Source organism: Zalophus californianus, chromosome 6 (genome assembly GCF_009762305.2).
Source record: "Zalophus californianus isolate mZalCal1 chromosome 6, mZalCal1.pri.v2, whole genome shotgun sequence".
NCBI lineage: Eukaryota > Metazoa > Chordata > Mammalia > Carnivora > Otariidae > Zalophus > Zalophus californianus.
In genome coordinates, this window is record NC_045600.1 from 24645323 (window position 1) to 24673292 (window position 27970).

General features: G+C 41.1%; 2 protein-coding genes and 1 pseudogene across 9 annotated transcripts in view; 1 reads left to right on the top strand and 2 right to left on the bottom strand.

Annotated features, from left to right (window-relative positions):
* Positions 1-11: 11 nt before the first annotated feature.
* On the bottom strand, positions 12-13745 carry SAMD15 (sterile alpha motif domain containing 15). Of its 8 annotated transcripts, none has more exons than XM_027569180.1 (4): positions 11694-13745; positions 11567-11597; positions 10428-10526; positions 580-714 (listed from the first exon to the last, which is right to left on the bottom strand). In XM_027569180.1, exons 1-3 carry the CDS (start codon positions 13713-13715, stop codon positions 10444-10446), a joined length of 2136 nt encoding a protein of 711 aa, XP_027424981.1. In that variant the 5' UTR covers positions 13716-13745; the 3' UTR covers positions 580-714; positions 10428-10443. The 8 variants fall into 8 exon arrangements, with proteins under 8 accessions (XP_027424986.1, XP_027424984.1, XP_027424978.1 ...); XM_027569182.1 differs by lacking the exon at positions 580-714 and adding an exon at positions 8436-8565; XM_027569185.2 differs by lacking the exon at positions 11567-11597 and having other exon boundaries at positions 12-714; positions 13590-13745.
* Positions 13746-13938: 193 nt separating this feature from the next.
* TMED8 (transmembrane p24 trafficking protein family member 8) overlaps positions 13939-27970 on the top strand; it is a 40483-nt gene continuing 26451 nt past the window's right edge. The window contains exon 1 of the mRNA XM_027569192.1: positions 13939-14168. Coding sequence (XP_027424993.1) covers positions 14084-14168 — 85 coding nt within the window. The 5' untranslated portion in view covers positions 13939-14083. The remainder of the gene's footprint in view (positions 14169-27970) is intronic.
* LOC113908775 lies at positions 23965-25670 on the bottom strand (annotated as a pseudogene).

Here is a 27970-nt window from a genome sequence, read left to right on the forward strand (position 1 = left end):
GATACAGACAGTTAACATGTAAGTAATGGGTTCTATCTGCCTGGCTATCTAAAAGGGTGGGATTTCCTTGACTTCATAATCTTTAGCAGCTTGCCTGTGATGTCTATCACCGATTTAGTGCTGATTCAATCATACAACTGTTTCTTTTTCTGCATTTGTGGAGAACCTTATTTGGGTTGGCAGGAGATTTTACTTTTAATTCCATTTCCTTAACATGTTCCTACTACCAGATGCATTACTAGAATTTATCAGGAATCCTTACGATTACCCAGAAAGAGAACTATTTCTCTGTTTAAACACGGGGCTAAATTGCAACACAAATGAAGGGAAGATGCTTAGAGGTGGTGATAGAACTAGGAGTGGAGCCAGCAGGTCTAATTTCAATCGTTAATGAAGAAGAGGAGAACCCAAAAGAACATACTTCTTTCCCCCAAGTAGTTTAGTTTGATCTTTCAAGGTAAGTGAAACAGCTTTTCTCTATGGTTCAGTGTAATGCAATGCTTCATTCTCTTCAGGGGTGGTTGTTTTTGGAGCATAATCCTGTAATCCTGCTGCTTGCACAAATTCAGAGAAGGTCAAGGAATCAGATTTTACCCCACTATGACCTTTTCGCTCTAAAAATAAGCCAATATTGTCCCTGTAGGGCAGGGCGATGGTGCGACTGAACAATGGCTCTTCAATTCCCAGGAGCACCCGTGTATGCCGAGAAATTGCCTGCAATACAAGGATAATTTTTTTAATGAAAAATTTACTGAAAATATAACTAAATCAAAGTATTTTCCTAGGTCTCTTGAACGCTAGCCTCTTATTTCTATGGGAAAATAAAATAATGAAATAACACATGGAAAGTCTTAGTAGCCAGGTCCTTACCAAAATAAAGTTCTAAAGAAAAACACCAAGTAATTTATTATCTTTTTAGAAGTTCCATTTAAAGATGTTTCTAGGCCCTTGCATCAGCTCGCCGCAGATGGGTTCATCTCTTTCCTTGGGCTGAGCAATCTGATCAACCTTATGAGCAGATAACATGTTTAGATTAAGAGCCATGACTATCTCTGGGAAGGTTAATAAATAACTGGTCTACAAGGGGCTCTGTTAACTTGCAATTAAGAAAAAAAAGGTCATTACTCAAATAGTTATTCAATTTGTTTGACTAAAAACAAATCTCAAAACTAAAAAGCAGATATTAAAGTTCCAGCTGCTTTATTAGTACCTATACTTGTATATTCTTTACAATATTCTTTGCCACAGTGTTCAGTGTCTCTAAAACATATTTTGTATTTATTGAGCACCATGCCACTTGATATCCTAGATTAAACTGTCACTGCATTTTCAAATTCTAGCTTTAGTCATAGGTCTGCTATAACACTGCTATCTGAATTCATATTCTGCATCTGGATGAGAATGTAGTCCATGAAATTTCTGCTAGAACGCAGCCAAATGGGTGAGTGGAGCTTTTTCCTTTTCTTTTTTTTTTTTTTTTTTTTAGTTTAGTTTAAAATTACTGGCCATAGTTACAAGGTTGTAAAATGCATTCATGCTACAGTTCTTAACCTGATGCAAAACTGTCCATTAGTAATGCATTTTAGATAGCTAAGATACAGGGCACCTGGGTGGCTCAGTTGGTTAAGCATCCGACTCTTGGTTTTGGCTTGGGTCATGATCTTGTGGTATTGAGATCGAGCCCTGTGTTGGGCTCCATGCTGAGTGTGGAGCCTGCTTAAGATTTAAGATTCTCTCTCTCTCTCCCTCTGCCCCCTCCCTGCTCGTGAGTGTGCGCGTTCTCTAAAAAAACAAAAAAACAAAACTATTTAAGGGCGCCTGGGTGGCTCAGATGGTTAAGCGTCTGCCCTCGGCTCAGGTCATGATCCCAGAGTCCTGGGATCGAGTCCCGCGTCGGGCTCCCTGCTCCTTGGGAGCCTGCTTCTCCCTCTGCCTCTCTCTCGCTCTCTCACTCTCTGTGTCTCTCATGAATAAATAAATAAAATCTTTAAAAAAAAAAAACAAAAAAAAACTATTTAAAAAAATAGATAGGGGTGCCTGGGTGGCTCAGTTGTTAAGTGTCTGCCTTCAGCTCAGGTCATGATCCCAGGGTCCTGGGATTGAGCCCCGCATCGGGCTCCCTGCTCTGCGGGAAGCCTGCTTCTCCCTCTCCCACTCTCCCTGCTTGTGTTCCCTCTCTCGCTTTGTCTCTCTCTGTCAAATAAATAAATAAAATCTTTAAAAAAAATTAAAAAATTAAAAAATAGACAAGGGATACCTGGGTGGCTCAGCCAGTTAAGCAGCTGACTTCGGCTCAGGTCATGGATTCTAAGGTCCTGGAATCAAGTCCTGCATTGGGCTCCTTGCTCAGCGGGGAGCCTACTTCTCTCTCTGCCTGCCACTCCTCCTGCTTGTGCTCACTCTCTCTTTCTCTCTGATTAAAAAATAAATTTAAAAAATCATAGGTAGACAAGATACCTTTTTCTCAAATCTTACTTGAATTGGTTTTATTTAGAGTCTAGAGATGATTTGTGGGTAAGAGAGTCTACACAGTTGCCTTGTACCCAGTGGGAATACAATTGAGCTTTTAGATCCAAATTACCACCCCTTAAGAATGCTCATTTGTAATTGATGCTGCTACACTGAGCACCTTCTTTGTTCAACAACTCACCCTGAATGCCCCTTACCAAGCAGGTTATTTCATAGATTCACTGAGGTTTACAGATGGGTGTCCCCAGGAGGGACTCTGTAGTCATAAACAAATGTATTCACTATTAACTAAAAGAGCTATGTGCCTACTGTAGGCTGAGAAAGTCCAGTACTGTTTAATATTCTAATGCAGAAATTAAAAGTGTTACAAAACTACTGGTTACATGTGGAATCAGGAAATATAATCTGACCATCTCTTGCAAAGGACTAACAGGGTCCTTTGATGGGCTACAAATTAATCTAAAACTGTGAGTTTTTTTCTTAGTTCTGATGAATAACAAGTAACAGATTTTATTTTTGCCTAAGACTTACAGCAACTTACTAGTAACTTAATTGAGTTAGTAAGGATTATTAAATATAGGTATTCATGAAGACTATTAGGATTTCCTAAGGATTCTTTTTTTTTTTTAGAATTTTATTTATTAATTTGACAGAGAGCGAGCGAAAGCAGGAACACAAGCAGGGGGAGTGGGAGAGGGAGAAACAGGCTTCCCGCCGAGCAGGGAGCCCGATATGGGACTCGATCCCAAGACCCTGGGATCATGACCTGAGCCAAAGGCAGACTGAGCCACCCAGGCGCCCTCCTAAGGATTCTTAATTCCACATTCTAAAATGGTGGCCCATGCTCAATGCCTGACATCACTGCAGAGCACCTACTTCACATGGTCTCAAGCAGATATTTTAATGCCTACAGTTTTCAAGAGGATTCTATTATTACTATATCATCATTGTATCCTGTGTTTTTTTTTAAGATTTTTTTATTTATTTATTAGAGAGAGAGAGAATGGTAGAGAGAGAGCATGAGAGGGAAGGAGGTCAGAGGGAGAGGCAGACTCCCTGCTGAAGCAGGGAGCCCGATGCAGGACTCGATCCTGGGACTCCAGGATCATGACCTGAGCCGAAGGCAGTCGCTTAACCAACTGAGCCACCGAGGCACCCTGTATCCTGTGTTGATTAAGGTTTTTAAAGGCTGCTATTTTTTTTTTTTTTAAGTAGGCTCCACACCCAGTATCGAGCCCAGTATGGGGCTTGAACTCAGGGCCCTGAGATCAAGACCTAAGCTGAGATCAAGAATTGGATGCTTAACTGAGTGAGCCAACCAGGTGCCCCCAAAGGCTGCTATTCTTTTATTTGTAAGCTACTGATGGTTTTGCTTCATCATTACCGATTTAGTTATACTGTTTGGTTACCTTATAGTATGTAACTATGCACATTTGCATAATTGGAAGCTATAATTTAATTAAACCTAAAGATATCTTCTTATGGTTCAAATATGAATCATCTATACCACCATTATTAAAGCAGATGTATAGTCTCCTTAAAATCTGCCTGTCAGTTCATATAGCAATGTGGATTAATCTTAAATGCATTTTGCTAAGGAAAAGAAGCCTGACTCAAAGGCTACATATTACTTGATTCCATTTATGTGACATTCTGGAAAAGGCAAAACTATAGCGACAAGAAACAGATTAGTGGTTGCCAGGGCTTGGGGTGGAGTGATAGGCTGACTACCAAGGGGACACAAGGGGAATTTTAGGGTGACAGAATTGTTCTGTATGGTTCTGTGTGGTGGATACATGATCCTGTGCATCTGCCAAAACCCACAGAACTGTCCACTGCAAAGAGTGACTTTATGCAAATGTTTAAAAAGCTGTCTCAGGAACCCATGATAGAATATAGGCTGTGGACAATGAATCTAATTGTATTACAAAGTAAGACATAATCTCACTGAAGGGGTAGGGAAGAAAGGAGCTGACCTAAATAACTAACTTTGAAAAACAGTGTTCTGTCTAGGTAGTGTAAGGTTGAAGACAAAAAGAACTGTAGACAAACACTATACTCTATTGGTAAATTTGTTTCTCATAGGCATACATATTTATAGATAAGAAGAGCCAGGTTTCTCCTGTCAGAGAAGGAAATTATCAAGAAGCCAAGTGGGGTAAGGAATAGAAAGGATGGGAAGGCTAGAATGAAGCCAGTGCTGGGCTAGAGGCAGAGAGAACAGTACGAACTCATGCTAACAGAAAGAAGAAATCTGTGTATACATGGGATTTGTATATATACATATATTTCCTACATCTTTCTGCTCAGAGTGCCTAGAAGCCGTGACACCCCCACAGCAACAAGCACAACTAGTGCCACATCTTGGTTTCTAAGAATCCGATAAAAGCAACCAGGGCTCCTTGGAGATGGTCTGAAGTAACATGTAATGCTCTGGCTGGAGTACTAGCACTAGAAAAAAATAAGGGGAGCATGTCAGGAGGACACAGTGGCCAAACTGAAAGTGTTCCCAAATGGTGGAGAAGGGACAATTAAACACAGGATTCCTTACAAAGGGTTCCAATTAAACATGAAAGAAATGAGGAAAATAGAAAATCCCCATTAGAACACCACAGAAATAACTGCTGCAGGCAAGATCCACTGATGGATGCTAAAATTAGTAGGCCAAATTTTAAGGAGAAACTGGATATTTGCATAGCCTCAAACTGTCTTCTCCAATATATTTATTACTGTGATAGTTTTACTATATGTCCATAAACTCTGGTACTCCTCCCTCTGGGAGGTGGATCTTAATTCCCCTCTCTCAGAGTGTGGGCTGGACCTACTAACTCACTTCTAATAAACAGAATCTGGAAAGGGAACATAGTAACTTCATAGTGAAGAAACCTGGCAGACACCATCTTAACCAGGTGATCAAGGTTCACATCTCCAGTAAAAAATCACGTTGATATCATGTACTCCCTGATGAGATGAAAAGGGCTCATCACCTCTGTGATAGTCTCCCCCAAAATGCATATCTTCATGGGAAACATGAGACAAACTAAAATTGAGGGAAATCTTCAAAAAACTTGACTACTGCTTTTCAGTGTTAAGGTCATGAAAGACAAAGATCAGGAAACTGTCACATATTGGAGGAGACCAAGAAAACAATGACAACTAAAGGCAAAGTAGTATCCCTGATTGGATTCTGGAATAAAAAAAGGACATCAGTTGAAATATTGCAGAAATCTGAATAAAGTCTGTAATTTGCTTAATAGTATTGTACCAATGTTAATTTTTTTTTTTTTTAAGGGCAGGAGAGAGGGGTGGAGGGGCAGAGGGAGAGGGAGAGAGAATCTTAATCAGACCATGCCCAGTGCAGAGCCTGAGGTGGTATTCAGTCTTACGACCCTGAGATCAAGACCTGAGCCAAAATGAAGAGTCACACGCTTAACTGACTGAGCCACCCAGGCACCCCAATTTCTTTGTTTTGATAAATGTCGCATGGTTACATAAGATGTTAACATTAGGGGATGCTGGGGTAAGAGTATATAGGAACTTTGTACTATCTTTGTAACTCTTCTGTAAAACTAAAATAATTCGAAAATTGAAAGTTGAAAAAAGAAAAATATTTTTGTCTAGTGATAATTTGCTCACATGTTATGAATCTGTGCTATTCAAATAGTTTGTATCAAGGCAAGTGTAGTAAAATTGCTGGGATATAAAGCTTATGAGGCTATATTTTGTAATAGAAAATCATGCATACAAAAGGAATAAGCAATTCACCTATATTATTCTTCAAATATTTATCACAGAATTCTTTTCTTCACTTGGAGTTAACAGTTAAAAATATTTTAAGAATTATTTTCTAAGAGACAAAGCTGAAGCAGGTATAATGCTATTTTGTCTGGCTTGTCCCTAGAATAAATAAGGTTGACTTCCTCTCCCCTTTTTACCAAGCTAATGCATCTCTACAAATTGGAATAACAGGATAGTAGCTTCAAGAGCTTCCTTGGCCAGGTTCAAAGAATTAGTGTTTCTTTCCTTCTATACTCCCCACCAGTCTCACCCACACAGTTAGCTCTTCTTTTGTCTTCTCAGTATGTTGGAGGAAGGGCAAAGGGAATAGTAAGTTCCCATGCAGGGTAAGCATGGATAATTGCAAAATTAAGGAAGTAAAAGGAAGCTGAAGAGAACAGAAACTGGCCATACATTAACTGCAAAGCTTGTAAATGGGATGTGCAGTCCAAATGTGGTTCAGTTTCTTAGCAGCATGCCCGGAATTCTGAACTCAAGACACCCGCTCTTTCCCCAGTCCTGCCACTCTGCCAAAGCCCATGAATGATGATGCAGGAGAGGTTTTTGTTTTGTTTTGTTTTGTTTTTTTAAGATTTATTTATTTGATAGAGCAAGTGAGTGAGTGAGGGGAGGGGCAGAGGGAGAGAATCTTAAAGCAAACTCCCCTCTGAGCACGGAGCCCAATGTGGGGCTTGATCTCACAACCCATGAGATCATGACCCAGGAGATTATGACCTGAGCCGAAACCAAGAGTTGGACACTTGACTGAGGCACCCAGGCATCCCAGATGATGTGGGAGAGTTAGCATGAAAAAGAGTACTACACTGTGTAAGTGTTGTTGTGGGATAAATTGTGGATATACTAGTTGCTGTAATTACAATGGGGGGATTAAAAATGCTTATATATCAGTAAGAAAGGTAACTACAGCATACTCAAGTGTTGGGGAATGTGATAAAAAAGATGTGACTGCCGATTGACCCATGAGCTGGACCCAGGCACTCAGAGGTTCTTCACCCCCTCCCCTGTCCTTGGAATGTGGGTTCCACTTGCCTTTCCCATTCCCAGAGGCTGCTTTAAGGACATGGCCTTCAGAGGGTGATATGGTGTTGAAAACACTTGCACAGTATATGTTACTGAACCAGTTAGAGCCTCTTTATAAACTTTTGAGATTTAAAGGCGAGGCGTGGAGATCCATTCATCTCGCTGTCATCCAAGACAAACCTCATATGTAAATTCCCTTTGTTATTATTAAAACTGCCACCTACCAACCTGGAGTGACCTGCCTCTTTCTTCAGTCGCTCCCTGCCCTCTGAGCACAGGGGCCAGTTTCAGATTACACAAGGAAAGCTCCCAAGAGGATTGCGAACCAACATTAAGCTCATGTATGATCTCTAAAAAGTTACCTCTGTCACAGTGTATAATTAGCTTTCTTCTGTGGACCTAAGTGTCAAGCAAACTTTTCTTTTCTTTTTTTTTTTTTTTTAAAGATTTTTTTATTTTTTAAGAGAGAGAGAGAGAGAGAGACAGCGAGAGAGGGAATACAAGCAGGGAGCGTGGGAGAGGGAGAAGCAGGCTTCCTGCTGAGCGGGGAGCCCGACGTGGGACTCGATCCCAGGACCCTGGGATCATGCCCTGAGCCGAAGGCAGACGCTTAACGACTGAGCCACCCAGGCGCCCTCAAGTAAACTTTTCTAAGATACCTTTAAATGTCTTGATCTTTATTACTCTAGTGACTTCAAGGAGAGGCCACATTTGTCTGGTGACTTTGATAAGTATTCCCAAGTTTGCTTATTCAAAGTTCTTGGGGTAGGTATAAGGATAGACCACTGGATACATCATTTACTCATGAGGATTTCAGAATTTTTTTTTACTTTTTATTTATTTTTTTAAAGATTTTATTTATTTGACAGAGAGAGACACAATGAGAGACGGAACAGAAGCAGGGAGAGTGGGAGAGGGAGAAGCAGGCCTCCCGCTGAGCGGGGAGCCCAATGTGGGGCTCGATCTCAGGACCCTGGGATTATGACCTGAGCCAAAGGCAGACGCTTAACGACTGAACCACCCAGATGCCCCAGATTTTTTTTTTTTTAAAGATTTTATTTATTTATTTGACAGAGAGTGAGAGAGCACAAGTAGGCAGAACAGCAGGGAAAGGGAGAGGAAGAAGCATGCTCTCCGCTGAGCAGGGAGCCTGACGTGGGGCTCGATTCCAGGACCCTGGGATCATGACCTGAGCTGAAGGCAGCTGCTTAACCGACTAAGCCACCCAGGCGCCCCAGATTTCAGAAGATTTTTAAGACCTCTTATTTCTTGCAAGGCCTGAAAAAGCATAATTACAATTTTTCCTATTGCATTGTTGATATTGTTATTTTTAGAATCAATGTCAAAGAAACAAAATGAATTGGCAGACTCTGAAAAATGCTTTCTCATTAGCAGCTGAAATTGTTGGTACTTAAAACATTTCAGGAATTTGTATTACAGGTTACTATTTTGCTATTTCTATTCCTTATTTTTATTTAGAAAATCCAAAACACCATAAACATAAGTAGAAATTAGAGCTCAAAAACACAGTCATATCATCTTTGAACATAAAAAGAGTTAAGATATTTTATCTGGTGGTACTTGGTAGCTATGTGAAGGTATGGTTGGAAATACCAATTTGTAATGAGTGGTCCTTTTCCACATTACATATGTAGTGGTTCATGGTTACAAAATTGTTCATTTAGAGAGGCAATATAGTATAGTGGTTTAAATAGAGCATGGAAGTCATACAGAATGGATCTGAATTCTGGCTCTTAAACTTACTCTCTGAATAATCTTGTGTAAGTTGCTTCATCTTTCTGGGCCTCAGTTTTCTCTTCTATAAAATGGGGATTATAAGAAATGATACATGTATGGTGCCCAACACATGGTAAGCACTCAGAAGATGGCTATAGTAGAGTTCAAAAGATTAAAAGTTCACTTAGGACTACGTTTAATAATTTAAAGGATTTCTTTATATCTTGTTGCCAGGAAAAGGACTTAGGTATTAACAAGTATAACTTTATTTTCTAAATCATATGACTTATGGAATTACATGGTTTTAATGCCTGATCAAGAGTCACGTAGGGAACAAATTCCAGGGCCTACCCCAGACCTAATGAGTCAAAATCTCTGGAGCATGAATCCTAGGAATTAAAAAAAAAAATCTCATCTGATTCCGAAGACTATTCAAGTTTGAGAACCACTGAGGCAGAGCTTATGTTCAAGAGTGTACTGAATGAACACTGATATGTTGGAGTGGGGGGGTATTAAAGGCAAGGTTATAAATGTGATTATGTGTGTGAAGCTTTGTCAACTATAAAGCACTATAAATGAAGGGTAGTGTTATACAAAGAAGCATAATCATAGACTGCTGGTGCTGAAGAGATCTTAGGAAATTGAGGTCCAGTGAGGTTAATGTAACTTGTTGCAAAGTTAGAAGCAAAGCAGCCAAACACATATGGCATTATAAAAGTACCAAATGGGTGTTAGAGACATACAGTATATGAGAGCTTGGGGGGAGAGGTTATTGGGGTTGGGGAGGTCAGGAAAGATTTCATGGGGAGATGAGAACTGAGCTGGCTCCTGAAGGATGATTAAGGTTCATATTAGTCACACAGGGGGAGGGGGACTGAGCAGAGATGTAGAGGGAGGAATGTACAAGGCAGGAGTTCAAGGGTGTGAGTCAGACCCTGTGAGGTTGAGCAGGAAACTCCTGTAGAGACACAGGGGAGAGAGCGGTGGCTGGAGAAAACTTGTGGAGTGCCTCAAGTCCTAAGCTAAAGAACTGAGACTCTCTTGCAAGCACAGGGGATCCAAAGGTTTCTGACTAGTCTAAATACTTGGAGTGTGAAAGTCTAATAGCTGGGCTGTTGAATCCAAAGGCCTATGGACAGAGACTAAAAGCAGGAGGCTACTGGAATATTCTAGGAATGAGGCAAGAGAGGTCTGAACAAGTGAGAATGGAAAAAGCCAGATGCTATACAGGGAACTGACAGTTCCTGGGATCTTTGTGGGGATCAAAGGAGACAGAGGAAGAAACCACTGTGTGGGGGAGGGTGGGGATGGGGGGTGGGACTGCGATTATGGTCACGTCACTGACAGAAACAGGAGGCTGGTCTGAGGCAGCGCTCTACAGGGAAACATGAAACACAACTCACCTTCGTGTCCTCAAAATCAGTTATCCCCATCTGAGGGAGGTTTGAACAGTTTACATGAATGAGCTTTCGACCACAGATGAAGTTTGTGGTAAAACATTCCTGTTAGAACAACAAGAATATCACTCAAATGATTATGGTAAATGGAAGAAAAGAAAGAGAGGGATGGAAGGAAGGAGAAGAAAGGGTTGGGGGAAGAGGAGGGAGGGAGGGAGGGAAAGATAAATCAGGTTTGTTTCTAGTTCTGTATAGGGAAAAATTTTGTTTTAAATTAAATTCAAATTTAAAGTAATCCTAATAATCCCACATATTTTCCATCTAAGCTTTCCATTAAATTTCATACTGTTTCTTAATATTTTTTTTTTCTGGCATGATACACCTAGTGCTTCTTTCATGCATCAATTACATTTTTAAGTAGTACAAAATTTTCAGACCTTGTGTTTTTTTTGTGGTAGCCTAAGAACATAGTTGGCATCAATGAAATAAGAGGATTCACCCTATCTTTTTTTTCAGTTTCCTGTTTTTAAAATTTTTTATTATATTTTTATTGACATATAGTTGACATTCACTCTATCTTTTTTATTTTATTTTTTAAAACTTTTTAAAAAAATTTATTTGACAGAGAGAGAGCAAGCAAGAGTAGGAACACAAGCAGGGGGAGTGGGAGAGGGAGAAGCAGGCTCTCTGCCGAGCAGGGAGCCCAACGTGGGACTCGATCCCAGGGCCCTGGGATCAGGACCTGAGCCAAAGGCAGAGGGCCAATGATTGAGCCACCCAGGCGCCCCTCACTCTTGTCTTTTTAATAAAACTACTCTTGGTGAATTGGCTATTTAAATTAATACTGTTAGGTGCTCATGATACACATGACATATTTGGAGCAATTAATTAATAGTACAACTTAAGGCAGCTGCCACTAAAACAACTTGACAAAGTATCAAAAAGTCTACCTTGGTCATAATCTGTTAAAAAAAAAAAGTTTCCTGTGAAAAGAGGCCTATATAAATTTCTTAGTCTTTACTCAAGAATTGCAGAGAAGTATACTCATTGTGATAAATAGGGAAAACAAACAAATGTGACCCTCCCTTCCTCTATCAAAACACAAAATACATCAATGGAAAGGACAAACTTTAAATCCAAGTTACCTCTATCATAGTCCAGGACTTTTCTATGCTCCTGGTAGTGAAGAAGAGGCAGGAGCTCAGGTCAGGGTAAGAGGAATAAGAGATAGAATAACAGAATGTGATTTTTAAAAATGTTACTTTTGTATACCTTGTATTGAGGGAAGCCTAGCTCACTAATCCACTCTGCAACTTTCTCTGGGCTCCACTTAAGATACTCAAATTGTAGCTCAGCACTTCCTTTTGGCTGGGTTTCTTCATCTTTATGTACCTGTTTCAACTCTGGGGACAAAGCTACAACTTTTTCACTAAAAGACTCTCTCAAATCCCTCTGAGAGTCTGAGAGGTAAGGGTATAAATCATCACTGATATCGGTAACCTCAAACAGTCCTTTAAAATCCTTAGAAAACTCATTACTTACACTCACTGAGTCTACTTCACTTATTGTGAGAGACCCGAACATAGACTCTTTTTTAGCTTTCTTGGTTTCTTTTAATGACCACTTTCTCGTTTGATAGTCAGAGTGTTCTAGCTCATCCTTGTCTAGGGAATACTTAAATTTGACTGGTTTTGCCCTATCTTCCTTGAAAAATTCTGTAGATGACACTATTCTTAGTGGTAGTTGGGCTTTATCTGGTAATTCTAGATCTTTCTCTTCAGTTTCCTCTGTTTGTGTCTTCTCTTGGACCTCTGTTTTGGTCTTCTGTGGTGGCATTTGACCTGTTTCCTCAGTTGATCTTCTTGGTTCTTTCTTTGGAAACTTTGGCTCTAGACCTTTCTCCTCTGTTGAGTCTCTTACTGTCTCCTCTGATTTGGACTTCTGTGGTGGTGCCAGTCCTGTCTCCTCGGTTGATTTTCTTTGCTTATCTTTTTGCTCTGAGGGTTGAGTGTCCTCTAGTGGTTCTAAAACTTTCTTCACAGTTGACTCTTTCTGGGTCTCCTCTTCAACTTCTGGTTTGGTCTTTTCTGATGGCTCTAGACCTGTTTCCTCAATTGATTTTCTTGATTTTTCCTCAGGAAATTCTGATTTGGTTTCTTCAAGTGGCTCTGGAACTTTCTCCTCAGTTGACTTTCTTCCTCTCTCTTCACTAGACTTAGTTGGTTTCTGGTCTGGAAACTCTGATTTGGTCTGCTGAGGTGGCTCTGTCTCTTTCTTCTCAGTTGATTTTCTTTGGTCCTCCTCTGGATTCTCTGGTTTAGTCTCTTCTAGTGGTTCTACACCTGCCTCCTCAGTAGACTTACTTTGTTTCTCCTTTGGAAACTCTGGTTTAGTCTGTTCAGGTGGCTCTGTCTCTTTCTCCTCAGTTGCTTTTCTTTGTATCTCCTGTGGAACCTCTGGTTTAGTTTCTTCTGGAGGTTCTAGACCTGCCTCTTCAGTTTCTCTTGGTTTCCCTTCTGGAAACTCTGGTCTGGCCTGCTCAGATGGCTCCCTCCCTTTCTCCTCGGGTGATTTTCTTTGTGCTTCCTTTGGAACGGTCATCTTTGGCGGCTGTAGATCTGCCTCTTCAATTGATTTTCTTAGTTTCTCACTTGGAAATTCAGGTTTGGTCTGCTCCGGAGGTTCTGGACCTGTTTCTTCATATTGCTCTTTCAGTGAATCCTCCAGAACCTCCAGTATGGTCTGTTCTAGCAACTCTAATCTTGTCTCACTGATTGACGCCCCTGAATCTTCAGACTCTGTCTCCTCTGGTAGCTCCGGATCTGTTTCCTTATCTGACTCTGTAAGTACATCCTCCGTAACACCTATTTTGGCCTCCTCCGGTGGCTCTAAATCTGGCTCCTCTTTATGATCCATAAGGACCTGCAAATCCTTGAAAAGCTCTCCTCCCATCTCTCTCAATGTCTCTGACTTCGCCTCCTGCGGCATCCCTGGATCAGTCTCTCTAGGAAGGTCTCTCTCAGACTCCTCGGGAATCTCCTCCTTGGACGTGCCGGTTGGTTTTACGTGTAGGTGTACATTCTTTCGCACCCCCACTTCTTCGAGGTCTTTTTCCTCCGTCTCTGGCTGGGGTTCCTGGTCAAGCTCTACAGGTAGCTCCGGGCCTACCTCTGCCATAGTGTCAGCTTCGGCATCTTGAGCCACTTTAAGAGACGATGGTAGGTCGACTACCTCATACTCCAGATCTTCTCCTTCAACTGGGCCGGAATCGTAATACTCTGGGACTTCAGCCATGACGCACGTTAGCCAACGCGCCCAGGCCTCCTAGCAACCCCAACTTCCGATAGCGTCGCTATGGATACCATGAATTCCGGCCGAGTCTTCCTGAATCTTCCCCAGGTTTTGTTTGTTCTGTCAAACCCTGACTAAAAACCTGCGATCAAAAGCACGCAGTCACCCTCCCCGCGTCCGCGTCGCCAGCCTCCGCTGCCCAAAGCCCCTGCGGCCGCTCGGGGGCTTGGCGCACCGCCTCTTCCGGCCCGTGGGCCCCGCTCGGCTCCTCCCGGCGCGCCGCCGCCGCCGCCGCCGTGCTCGCTCGGCCTTCGGCTGTTTCCGGAGCCACTCGTTGTAGGCTGCCGAGGCGCTAGCGGAGCTGGCTGCAGATGTCGGAGCAGCAGGCGGCTGCGGGGCCGGCGGGCCGCGGCGGGGACGGCCCGGGAGTGGAGGGGAGCCAGGCGGCCGCCTCAGGTACGCAAGCCGGGGGCCAGCGGGTGGGTCCGCCCGGCCTCGGGGCCCCGCTCGTCGCGCGAGGCTCGGCCGCGCCCTGTCCCACTCTGCCCCGCGCCCCTCGGCGGAGCGGACCCACCCGGGCATCCCCTTCGCGCGCAGAGCCTACGCCTTCGCTCCCCCGGGCCATGCCCGGGCCCTCGGCCCCCGCCTCCCCCGCCCGGCCCGGGACTGCGCTCGAGCTTGCTCGCTACTCCAGTTTCGAAATGCCGTGGTTCCTGCCCCGCTTCCTTTCTCCGATCGGCCCAGATGGCAGTGCCCCCTTGCGCCTCTTGAGCCTCAGCTCGCCCGCGGGTCCCTCCTTGGCCGCGGACCCCAGCCCCGCCAGCCTCGCTGTCCCCTGCTCGTGGCTCCGCACCCCGCTGCCCACCTCTGTCCTGGCCCAGCTTTTCCGCGCGCTCTCTGCCCGGGTCCGGCAGGGCATCCTCGCCTGCCGCTGGCCTGAGCCCCACTTGACCCTGCATACCCCCCCGCCCCGCCCCAGCACACAGGCCCCCGCGCCTCGCCGCTGCCTCTCGGTCGCTCAGAGTGGGGGAGACAAGAAGCAGAGCGGGAGCCGGGAGGTTCTGGGGTCTTCTGAGTGAGCATCGTGGCCGGAGCAAAGGCAGGACCTAGGGGCTGAAATAGGGACTTTGGCGACCCTCCCTCATTCGTTTCTACCCACGCGAGTTCCTGCGCGGGGGGTTACTTCAGCAGCCAGAGGCGAAGGGTGCATCCATCGCACTTTGACCTCTCGGGCCTCCTTATGCTCACCACACATGGAGATTCAAAGGGTAGGGGGAGAAAACTGGTTTCACTAAGTGGCAAGTAGAAATTAATTTTCCAAATCTGAAATGAAAATAGACACCATCAGCTATAGTGGTAGAGGTGGTGCGGGGCGCCTGGGTTGGAGTCTCAATCTTCAGCGTACTGATTAAGTGACCTTGGGCCAGTCACTTCTCCCTGTCTCAGTCTCCTCATCTGTAAAAATGTGGGTACTAACAGTACCCGCCTAATAAGATTGGCAGGAGAGTTACATGCGTCACTGTCTGAAGTTTCAGTGCCTCTTCCCCCGGGACACACTATAACTGGTGTTGTTATTCATTGTTCTGAGAATAAGATCTGTTTTTGCTCACTTCAACTCTGTGTGCTCTCAGAGGTGTTCCTGGATGTGTGTCTTCCTGCATGGTGGTGATTCTTCTCATCTTTTACTTCTAGCCCAAATATCTCCCATCCTCTAGCGCTGCTTCAGTCACACAGACACACACCTTTGAATCACCCAGCTTTCCTCCGTGATTTTATGTTCTCTTACTTTAAAACATATAACAATTTTTGTCCATTTTTCCTTTATATGAACTTTTATGCTTTGTAGTATATTCAAAATTGATGGCATGTATTTAACATTACAGCAATAGAAATTTTAAGCATAATTCCTAAAAGATTCAGCAGACGAACACTCAAGAGTCTCATAAACATCTGTCCCTTGCATATGTCAATATTTATGAGTGTTGTGTGTTTTTTTTTTACTTCCCCTTAAGCTCCTTGTGTGCTTATGGCAAACAAACCCAAACATTTTAAATTTTGACTAAGAATAGTCAAATATATTGGAGGATGGTGGGTTTGTCTCTGAGAGTGAATTCCTCCCCTCCCCCCCTTTTAATTGGGTCCTGCAGTCACTTTTTTCCCCCAGGACATAGATAAAAATACTTCTGGTTACTTTCTTCCTCTTGCCCTTAGGGTGACTGTTGGTTTCTTTTTCTGTCCTGTAGGGGCTTGTTACTGTAGCCCAGAGCACACTCTTCCCCTTGAGGTATGATTTGTTGCTAATAAAATAATAGTAATGATAACTTACATTAATTGAATGCTTCTTTGTGCCAGAGAGTGGATATTTACTTGTGTTATCTGACTTAATCCTGTCAGCAGTCATTTTCTCCCCATTTTATTTTATTTTTGAAGATTTTATTTGAGAGAGCACAAGTGGTTTGGAGGGGGGCGGAGGGAGAAGCAGACTCCCCACTGAGCCCTAGTGAGTCAGAGCTGGACCCCAGGACCCCCGAGATCATAACCTGAGTTGAAGGCAGATCAACCGACTGAGCCACCCAGGTGTCCCTTTTCCCCCATTTTATAGAAGAACAAACTACAGCTGAGAGAGGTTAACTTATCTGCCCAAGTTAGTGTGGTGATTTTACTCTCTGTATGAAACTGTCACCTTGTTCTCATGAAGCTTACAATCATTTGTTTTTATTGGCTATTGATCCAGTATTGGTATTCCAGGGCAGGTTATGGTCTTTGCCCTCAAGATATTTTTAGTGTGGTAAGATGAGAGTACCCCAGGAACAAACATCAGCAACTCAAAACATTATATAATTGAGTATCTGTTATTACAGTTCTTTATGTACTTTCCCCCAAGAAATCTGCTTGAGAGGAGGGACAGAATCTGTCTCCTCTGTTTATCTTCTAGAGCCCTTGATGTAGTGTCCTAGAGGTCCTATAAATATTTGCTGGATTGAGAGACAAAGTCTCAACACAGAGATTTGGAGGAGCACCAAATGCATATGAAGAATTAGGGTGGAGATAATTAAGAATGTTCCTTGGGTTAAAGCAGTGGTTCTCAAGCAGGAGCGATTTTGCCTGGGGATGCTCAGGGGATGGTTTGGTTGTCACGGCTGGGGAGGTGGGGGAGGGCTGTCCGTGATATCTAGTGGGTAGAGGTCAGGAATGTCGCTCAACACCCTGCAATGCACAGGGCAGCCCCCACAACGAAGAATGATCTGGCCCCAAGTGTCAGCAGTGCTGCTGTTGAGAAATGTGGGGTTAGCATGAAGCTGGATTTCCAAAGCAGTGCGGAAATCATGCATCTGGCTTGGCTCAGAGTTTTATAACCTGGGGAATAAACTTAAAAAACTGCTTCAAATTAGGAGTCTGATTGGATTCTTCTGCCACCTTCCTCTAGAAAATGATCCAGTAAGTAAACAATAGAGGCCTGAGATAGAATGAAATTGAAGGAGGTTTCTGCCATTCCTCTCCTAGAGGGAAAACAGCAATAAGAAATGAGTTTGGGGGCGCCTGGGTGGCTCAGTCGTTAAGCGTCTGCCTTCGGCTCAGGTCATGATCCCAGGGTCCTGGGATCGAGCCCCACATCGGGCTCCCTGCTCAGCGGGAAGCCTGCTTCTCCCTCTCCCACTCCCCTTGCTTCTGTTCCCTCTCTCACTCTCTCTCTCTGTCAAATAAATAAATAAAATCTTTAAAAAAAAAGTGAGTTTGGGCATTCTGTTATTGAATTGAAGGTTTTGATTAAAAAAAAAAAGGTTTTGATCTTTCAGTGTATCCTGTTCCTTCAAAGCAGGAATTTATAATTATCCAGAAATCATAACTTGTTTTTTTAAACAATATTCTCTGCAGAGAGTACCTTTTGAGTGTCTTCATGTTTGTTAGCTGAAGTTTTTAGTGATGAAGTAAGGAAACTTCTTTATGTTCTTCTGAACTCAGCTTTACGGTGACCACAGTACTCTTACTGTTTTGTGAACTGTAATTGTTTCTAATAGTCTCTTATTTGGGGCACCTGGGTCCTTCAGGCCCCACGAGGAGAGAGATGTCACTCTTTATATAGTGAAACTCTCTGAGGCATACATGTTTCATCACTTAAGAACAGACTTTTTTTTTTCTTTTTTAAGTTTAGGGAGCTTTGTGGAAAATAAAGGGCAAAGTCTGTTATGACCTTGAAGTTAGCATTAGAAATTGGTTTGGTGTAAATGACTGTGAGAGCTATCAAGGCACTTAGATGCTAAGGATTGGAAACAAGTCAGGTTAACTTGTCATGATTCTTATGTAGGTCTTAGAGCACCGTGATTAGTCTTTCTGCAGTGATGGAAATGTTGCATATTGTAGCTATTTCAATTTAAATTGAAATATAAACATTGGTGGCTATCATAGTGGATGGAGCAAAAGCATGGAAATTTATGCCAAAGAGCCCTTATGGTTTTTTGGTTTTCTATTGTAGTTTTATATCAAAATAGTATAAATTTGTCTGCCTGTGGTAATTTTTCTTTTTTCTGATAGTGGTTGTGTTTTTGTGGTGTTGAGATAGCCAGTTAGTCCTGTCATCATTCATTCCATGACAGTATAAGGCAAGGTTTGTAATCTGAATGACCACTGAGGAGCTGGTTTCACTCAGAAGGACTGATGAGAAATTGGATCACGTGGTTTCGGGATTTGGTTGGAATATAAACTCAGCCAGTTTCTTTTTGTTTAAGCGTCTTGAGTCTATAACCACATAACCTGCTTTTTGTTCCTCTGCCCTTGAATCTAAAAGGCCAGGCTAATTATCTCTGCAGCCTGTTTAGTGAAGGGGAAGTCCTATGAGACCTGTTCTGAAGAACTCTGACCTGATATTCAAATGCTTTAGAAAAAACCTGTTTTTGTTCTCTTTGTAGAGAAAGTACAAAGTACACAATAAATTTAAATCTGTAGCATGATCAGAATGCTGGTAACATAGAAAGAAAACTAATATTTTAAATATTGTCAAATATAAAATAAATCATAGGAAAGTTTCTTTCCTCTTCACCTTGCTTTAGAGGCTATAATCTATAAATTTAGTTATTCTTGAGCTTCCGTTTTCCTTTCTCTGTTCATTGTTTCTAAGACTTTGGCCGTGCAGGTAACACGTCATGGTTTTTGCCACGTTAGAGAATACATTCCAAAATTATTTGGTTACTATTTTTTCTTTAAAATGACATTTAAAATTTTGTTTCATTCTAAATGATATCTGTGCTATTACTATTTTGATGTATCAACTTTTCCTAATACATGTTAAAATAAATACATACCCATTAAAATAAAAAAAAACATTTTCCCATATACCATCTAAATTTGCAAAACTAGTCCTGGTTTCTCTAGTCTCTTCTCGGAATACTTGTAGAATTGGTCTATATTTGGCTGACATATTAAAAGCACTCTATAGAAAAATTGGCTTTTTCTTCTTTATAGTGGTATAAATGTCACTAAATTTAGGAAACCCAACAAGCTGTTTGTAATGGTCTTCTCTCTCTACAAGAGGACTGCATCTTCCACACTTGATACTCCTGGAAATAAACTTAAGTATTTCTTTCTCCTTTTCTTACTTCCTGCCTCTCTGAATCCTGTTACAAGCTGTTTTACCAGTAGTTCTTACATAATTTAGCATATACCTTTAACCCTAAAAATCAAGAGCACTATCTCTTTTCACTCTTTTCCTCCTACATTAAGCTGTTAAGGTTTTAGGAGAAGTGGCTCCTAGCATATGAAAAATGCTCAACCTAATTTTTGTTAAGGGACATGGAAATGATATATACACTGGGCAGTTTGATTTCTCACTATGTTGGTAGGGGTGTGCAGGAACAAGCACTTTCATACATTGCTGTTAGGAGTGTAAATTAATACAAATGCTGTGGAGGGCAATTTGTCAATATCCATCACAATTACAGTATATGCTCTCATTGATCCATTCCTTCCAGGAATTTATCCTCTAGATTTATTCTTGTGCATATTTATTTATTTATTTTTAAAAATATTTTATTTATTCACTTGAGACAGAGAGAGAGAGAGCATGAGCAAGGGGCGAGGCAGAGGGAGAAGCAGGCTCCCCACTGAGCCAGGAGCCCGATATGGGGCTCCATCCCAGGACCCTGGGATCATAACCTGAGCCGAAAGCAGACGCTTAACCCTCTGAGCCACCCAGGTGCCCTTATTCTTGTGCCGATTTAGACACAAAGTATTTATAGCATGGTTTATAATGGTAAAAGATTAGAAAGGACATAAATGTCCATCAGTAGGGAACTGGTTAAATAAATTATGGAATATCCAGCCAATGAAATTTTAATCAGCTGTAGAAAAAAAATGACAAAACTTTTCATATATAGTTATGGAAAGATCTCTGAGATATAAATGGGAAAAAAGTGTGTTTAATATGCTTATTATTTGTATAAAAAAGAATATATATGCACACACACACTTATGTGCATAAAGTAACTCTGGGGGACTATACAAAACCAAATAACATTGGTTGCTTTTGGTGGTGGGGACTGAGGTGGGTGGAAGTTTTCACTGTATACTTTTATACTTCTTGAATTTTGAATAATGTGGATATATTATCTGTTCAGAAAAAAAGAACACACAGATGTATCATGAGATTCTTCACTATGCTTATATTGTAAGAGACATTCTATACATCTCTTTTGCCTTTCTGCTCATCAGGAACTGACCCTTTCTGGGCTTTTTTCTCTCAGATGAAATTTTTTTTTATGAAGTATAGGTTGTAAATCTCTTTAGGGATCAATTTTTTGTTATTCTTTAAATCCACGGTTTTTCATTATTTTTGTGCTAATTTCATTTCTGTCTAAGGATAAATCAAAGGGGGATAGAACCACCACTTAGATGAACTGATACTGTTAGCCAGTGACAGAAAGAAGGCAGAGTTTTTTTTTTTTTTTTAAGATTTTATTTATTTATTTGACAGAGACAGCAAGAGAGGGAACACAAGCAACAGGCAGAGGGAGAGGGGTAAGCAGTCTTCCCCCTGAGCAGGGAGTCTGATGCGGGCCTCGATCCCAGGATCCTGGGATCATGACCTGAACCATAGGCAGACGCTTAATGACTGAGCCACCCAGGTGCGCCAAGAAGGCAGACTTTTTAAAAGTTCTATTTTGTTTCCATTTTATTCAGTAAGGTATTTTCAAACTGAAAAAGGTAAAGTGGTGGTGTTGGTTTCTGTTTTGAGTAATGGCAGCTTAGGTAATTGGATCAGTTCTCCCACTGGGGACAATTAGAAAATAATTGTCAACGTGAATATTTGCTTGAAGATCCTGGAGAGCTAGCCAGATAATGAAGAATTACCAGGCTATAATCAGTGTGAGGGCCGAAGTATAAAGATAGAAGTCCAATGATGAGAGTCCATTTTGAGGGCTCCTTTCTCCTCTGATGGCATGTGCTGGATTCTTGAGTGAGGAAGTTTGTCAAGGCTGTGAATGTGCCTCCCTGGACTAAAGCAACAAGGAATGTTCAGAACCAGTCAAGTAGGGGGAACCCTGGTGAACTCCCTTTTCTCTGAGTTGGAGCTATGAAGGGCCATGTTCTGGAAGTAAGGGCAAATTAGAAATAGGCCATTGCAGGGAGTGCAGCTCACTTTCAGAAAAATCTAAGTTTGTGAAATTGGGTTAAGGTGCTCCCAGGCTGCTAGAGTCCCCAGGTATGTGGAAGAAGCAAGGGCAAACCTCTGGAGGTTTATTTAGATTAGGCTTCAGATTGTTTCTACAAACAATTTTATGAGAACAGTTTCTGGTACATTTGATTAATAACCAGATTCCTGGAAGAGAACATGAACAAAAATCAAAAGAAACAATAGAATGAATCGATCCAAAGGGGCAACAGACTGAAACATAATTATATTTATTATGTTCAAGATAAAAGACAAGTTTGATAAATTTGGCAAAGAATTGAAATTTATAAAAATAGAACCATGCCTGGGTGGCTCAGTTGGTTAAGCGACTATCTTCGGCTCAGGTTGTGATCCTGGGGTCCTGGGATTGAGTCCCAGGGCTCCCGCTGCTCTGTAGGGAGTCTGCATCTCCCTCTGTTTCTGCCTGCTGCTGTGCCTACTTGTGCTCTCTCTCTCTGTCAAATAAATAAATAAAATCTTAAAAAAAATAGAACCAAATAGAAATTCTATAATTAAACAGATGAAAATTTAGAACTCAGTTGATAGGCTTAGCAAAAAGTTACTATGTCTGAAGAGAGAATAGTGAACTGGTCCGAAGAAAAGTCAGAAGAAAATATCCAGAAGAAAATATTTAAAAATGCAACAATGGGAAATTCAGGAAAGAGGTAAGAGACATAGAAGATACGGTGAAAAGGTCTAACATTTATATAACTGGAGTCCTGGAAGGTGAGAGCAAGAATGGACAGAAGCAATGCTTGATGAGATAATAGCTGTGAATTTTCCAAAGCTAATGGAATGCACAGGTTTAAGAAGCCCTATGTATCCCAAGCAGGATAAGTACAGTGAAATCTACAGTAGATTCACATTAAGTTAAAACTGCTATAAAACTGGGGTGCATGGGTGACTCAAGTAAGTTAAGCGTCTGACTCATGGTTTCTACTCATGTCACGATCTCATGGGTTGTGAGGTGGAGCCCAGTCGTGTCAGGCTCTGCACTCAGCAGGGAGTCCGCTTGAGACTGTCTCACTCTTCCTCTGCCCCTCCCCCAGCTCGCACTCGTGTGCTGTGTCTCTGTCTCTCTTTCAAAAAAATATCTTTTTAAAAAAATTGCTGTAGGGATGCCTGGGTGGCTCAGTCGTTAAGCGTCTGCCTTCGGCTTAGGTCATGATCCCAGGGTCCTGGGATCGAGCCCCACATCAGGCTCCCTGCTCTGCAGGAAGCCTGCTTCTCCTCTCCCACTCCCCCTGCTTGTGTTCCCTCTCTCGCTGTGTCTCTGTCAAATAAATAAATAAAATCTTTAAAAACGAATTGCTATAAAAGCAAAGTAAAGAGAAAAGTAGCCAGAGAAAAATTAGTTTGCCTTCAAAGGAATAGGAATTGGACTGATAGCTGACTTCTGCACAGAGCAGTACAAGCTAGATCGTCTTTAGAATACTGAAAGAAATACCAATATAGAATTCTTTTTTCAGGAAAACAGTCTTTAAGAATGAAGGTTAAATAAAGATATTTTCAGACAGTCAAAAACAGGATTTGTCACCTGAAGACTGGCACTTAAGGAATAACTAAATTCTTCAGGCAGAATCAAAATGATCTCAGATGAAAGGAAAATCACAGTTTCATCTCACTCATTAACATAGATGCAAAAAGTCATGAACAGAATGTTAGCAGACTAAATCCAGGAATATATATGACCAAGTTGGGTTTTTTCAGGAATGCAGGGTGGTTTTAACATTCTTTAAAAGTCAGTGTAAATCACCATTTTAGTATACTAGTGGATAAAAATGATCAGTTTAATAGATGCAGAGAAAGTGCTTGATAAAATTCAACCTCCATATATGATTCAAAACTCATAGCAAAGTAGGAATAAAAGAAAACATCCTTAATTAGAAAAAGCATATCTACAAAAAAACCTATAACCAGCATCAAACTTAATGGTGAGATTTGAAAGTTCTCTTCTTGAGATCGGGAATAAGACAAGGGAGCCCACTCTCACTACTTAATATTCATCATTTTATTGGATATTCTAGCTAATAGAGTCAGGCAAGAAAAAGAATATATGAAAATTAGAAAAGAATCCTGTTAAATCCATTGTTTGCCGATGATGACTATATACATGGAAAATCCAGAAGAATCTATAGATCAGTTATTAGAACTAATAAGTTTGGCCAGATTGCTGGGTACAGAGCCAATATGCAAAATTTCATTATGTTTATATATACAGGCTTACCTCAGAGATATTGCAGGTTCAGTTCTAGACCACTGCAATAAAGCAAATATTGCAATAAAGCAAGTGAAGTGAAATTCTTTGGTTTCTCAGTGCATATAAAAGTGATGTTTACACTATATTGTAGTCTTTTAAATGTGCAATGGCACTATATCTAAAAAAAGTATAATACCTTAAAAAATATTGCTAAAAAATGTTAACCGTCATCTGGGCTTTTTAGCAGAGGTATATTCACTGATGATAGATCACTATAACAAATACAATAATAATGAAAAAGTTTGAAATATTACAAGAATTATCGAGTGTGACACAGACATGAAGTGAGCAAATGCTGTTGGAAAAATGGTGCTGATGGACTTGCTTGACACAGGGTTGCCACAAACCTTCAATTTGTCAAAAATGCAATACCTGCAAAGTGCAATAGAGTGAAGCGCAATAAAATGAAGTGTACCTAAACCAGCAGTGAAGTTAAAAAATATATGAAAATATTATTTACCATAGAGTAAAGAAAGTTCAAATACCTAGGAATAAATCCCACAAAATACATGCAAAGTCTTTGTGCAGAAGATTATAATACATTATTATTATTATTTATTTTTAAAAACCAGAACATTTATTGTGTGATTAATTGTTGAAATCCTTAGGAAGAACTGGGTGCTGAACAGCTGCCCTCTTGGGTTTAGGTGATGTTCCTCCATGGAATCCAGGCCTGAATCTGGGGTATACAATTTTTAGCTTCCTCATTCGACCAGCCCCAGTGGTATTTTGTTTTTTAGCCTTGGCACTCCAGTTATACTTTCTCTTCCTCTTGGCAGGATAGCACATTTGCCACAGGTCGACTTCCAAAGGTGGTAGGCCTTAGAACCACAGTGGTGGCACAATGTAAATGTCTTATTGCAACACTTTCCAGATGATGATGTCCCCTTTGTCATCTTGTTTCTGTGGCCAAAACCCTATAGTTATTGAGAGAAATAAAAGAATAAATAAATGGAAAGATATATTCTTATATTGAAAGACTCAATATTGTAAAGATGTCAGTTCTCCCCAACTTGATATATAAATAAAAAAATCCCAGCAGGGTTTTGCCGGAGTTTTTGCATGGAAATTTGACAAACTGGTTCTAAAAAATATATAGAGGAATGAAAGGCCATAAATAGCATATATAAAAATACTTGAGTGAATAAAAACAAGTTGGAGACATTTGCTCTATTAGGTGTCAAGATTTAGTCTAAAGCTTTTATGGAATAGTCTAATAGGCCGTAGGAATGGAATAAAATCCTAGAAACAAAATCTTTGGTTTGCAATAAAGACTGTACTGTAGAGCAGTGAGGAAAGAATGGTAAATATCGCTGGGCCTACTGAGTAGCCCAAGAGAAAGGAAAGAAGGGAAAGAAAAGAAACTTGATCCTTACCTCACACACCATACACACAAAAAAATCAATTCTAGTTGGATTGCATACCAACATGTTAAAGGCAATACAATAAGCTCCTAAAAGATAATCTAGGAGAATATATTGACCTCAGTGTAGGGGAAGACATCTCAAACAGGACATACAAATGGCTAAAAAGGAAGAGTGATAAATTTTGACAAATTAAAATGAAGAACTTTGCGTCACCAAAGGACACCATTAAAAGAGTGAAAAGGTAAATCACAGAGTAGAAGCAGGTATTTTTAACACATGTAATTAACAAAAGATTCGTATTTAGAACTTCTATAAGTAATAAAAAGACAATCCAGCTTTCAGCTTTTGGCTCGGAGGTGGCCAAGGTGCAACTTTCTTTGGCTGTCCTTAACCCGGTTCATCTGACACCAGCTGCCTGCACCGTGCTGCCTAAATTCGACCCCAATAAAATAAAAATCATTTACCTGAAGTGTACCAGTGGGGTAGTTGGTGCTCTGTCTGCCCAGGCCCCCAAGATTGGCCTCCTGAGTCTTTCTTCCAAAAAGGGTAATGGTGACCTAGGCAAGCAACTGGTGATTGGAAAGGGTCTGAGGATTACAGTGAAGATGGCCATTCAGGACAGACAGGTCCAAATTGAGGTGGTACTTTCTGCCTCTGCCCTCATTATCAAAGCCCTGAAGGAACTGCCAAGATATAGAAAGAAGCGGAAAAATATTAAGTACAATGGAAATACCAGTTTTGATGAGATTGTTGACATTGCGGGACAGATGGGACACCCATCTTTAGAGAACTCTCTGGAACTGTTAAAGAGACCCTAGGGACTGCCAGACTGTGGGCTGTGATGTTGAAGGCTGCCACCCTCATGACGTCATAGATGACATCAACAGTGGTACAGTGGAATGCCCAGCTATTGAGGACTACAAAGGAAAATACTTCAATAAAAGATCATTTGATTAAAGAAAAAAAAGACACTCCAACCGTAGAATAGGCAAGAGATTTGAATAAGCCTTTTATAAAAGAGGATTTCCAAATGGTCAAGAAACATAAGTCATCAGTGATATGCAAACTAAAAGCATACACCAATCAGAATGGCCCAAATAAAAACTAATATGACCAAGTATTGGAAAGGGTACAGAGTAATAGGAATGTTCCTCAATACCAGCAGGAGTGCATATTTGGTACAACCCCTTTGGAAAATAGTTTGGCATTGTCTAGCAATGTTTATCATTTCTATGACTCAACCATTCCATTCCTAGGTTTATATACAAAATAAATACGTGCACATGTGTACCAAGAGACATGAACAAAAATACTCATAGCAGCATCATTCATAATAGCCAAAAACTAGAAAGAACCCAAATTTCATCAATGGTATATTGATAAATTATGGTATATTCATGGAATATTATATAGCAATGAAAACAAACTTACCTACAACAACATAGTTGAATCTTTCAAACATAATGTTGAGTGAAAGAAACTAGTCTTAAAATATTCTGCATTATTTCTCTTTATATAGAATTCAGGCAGAATAAAGTAACACTATTTAGGAATGCATATTTAGGTGGCCCAAGTATAAAGAAAAGCAAGAAAATGATTCCCTAAATTAGGACAGTGGTTATGGAGGAAGGGAACAAGTAATGATTGGGAGGGTCATTAAATGAGGCTTGTAAAGTGCTGGGAATGATGTTTCTTGGCCTAGGTAGTAGTTTATATAGGTGTTTGCTTTGTGATAATTTATTGAGCTGCACATTTGTGTGTACTTTTCTGTGTGTAATATTTCACAATAAAGATTTGAAGAGGAGTCTGTGTAATATAGTTATTAAGAGTGCTAGCTTTGGACTTGGACTGCCTGAACGCCTGTCAGTTCTATTCCTTTTTGTTGGCCATCTTGGGCAAGTTACTTGATTTTGCTGAGCTTCAATTTCTTTTTTTTTTTTTAAAGATTTATTTATTTGAGAGAGTGAGAGAGAGCGAGCCCAAGAGGGGTTAGGGTCAGAGGGAGAAGCAGACTCCCTGCTGATCAGGGAGCCCGATGTGGGACTCAGTCCCGGGACTCCAGGATCATGACCTGAGCCAAAGGCAGTCGCTTAACCAACTGAGCCACCCAGGCGCCCTGAGCTTCAATTTCTTGAATGATAAAAAAGTAATGGTAGTATCAACTTCAATGGTTATGCAATTCAGGGAGATTCAGTGAGGAATCAAAAAGATGATGCCTACAAAATGCTCAGAAAGTAGTTGACATACAGTAAGGATCACTAAGGAAACACTGGGTCTTGGCTGTAATAATAAAGATGATCAGAACGAAGATAGGATATCTAACTATTTTAAGTTCAGATTTTTGGATCCAAGCAAATGCTATCCAGGTCTTTTGGTCAGAGTTCTTGATTACAAGCAATAGAAACTAATTTGGGCTGCCTTAAGCAGAAAATGGATTATTGGAAGAATATAGGAGGCTCACCACATTGTTGGAAAGCTGAAGAGTAGGCTGGTCCAGAGGCTAAGCAGCAAGAACAATTTGGTGAAGGCTGTTTGGCTGCCACTAGATGCATTCTCTCCCTCCTTTGTGCCACTGCTATTTCCAGTTCTTGGTGGGGATATTTTAGGTCATGTGCCTCGTCCCTAACTTCCTGTATTTGGAAAAAGGATTTTCCATTCTGACTTCCATTGTGTACTGTTTACAAAGTCAGTCCCCTCCAGGAGAAGGTTGAGTATTTGAAAGCCAAAAGATCCACAGGTGACTACTACATCCAGGGTCCTGAAAGAACCTGCAATTGTAACTGTGTGCTGTTTGAGGACTGTCAGGGACTAGAAATGAACCTCTGTATCAATTTCCAAAGGGGAAAAGAGATTAGAATCCAGAATCTGTAGACCATTAAACTTGAAGCAGCTAATCAATGGGTATAAAGTCTAAATTATATAGGATGGGTCAATTCTAGCACGTCTCTAGAATTGACCCATCCTA

Coding starts and splice junctions, on each gene's coding strand:
- SAMD15 (XM_027569177.2), bottom strand. CDS start 13,715: ATGGCTGAAGTCCCAGAGTATTACGATTCCGGCCCAGTTGAAGGAGAA. Junction 10,527..11,693: donor TAGGCTTCCCTCAATACAAG/GTATACAAAAGT, acceptor TTGTTCTAACAG/GAATGTTTTACCACAAACTT. Junction 715..10,427: donor CTGATTTTGAGGACACGAAG/GTGAGTTGTGTT, acceptor CTTGTATTGCAG/GCAATTTCTCGGCATACACG.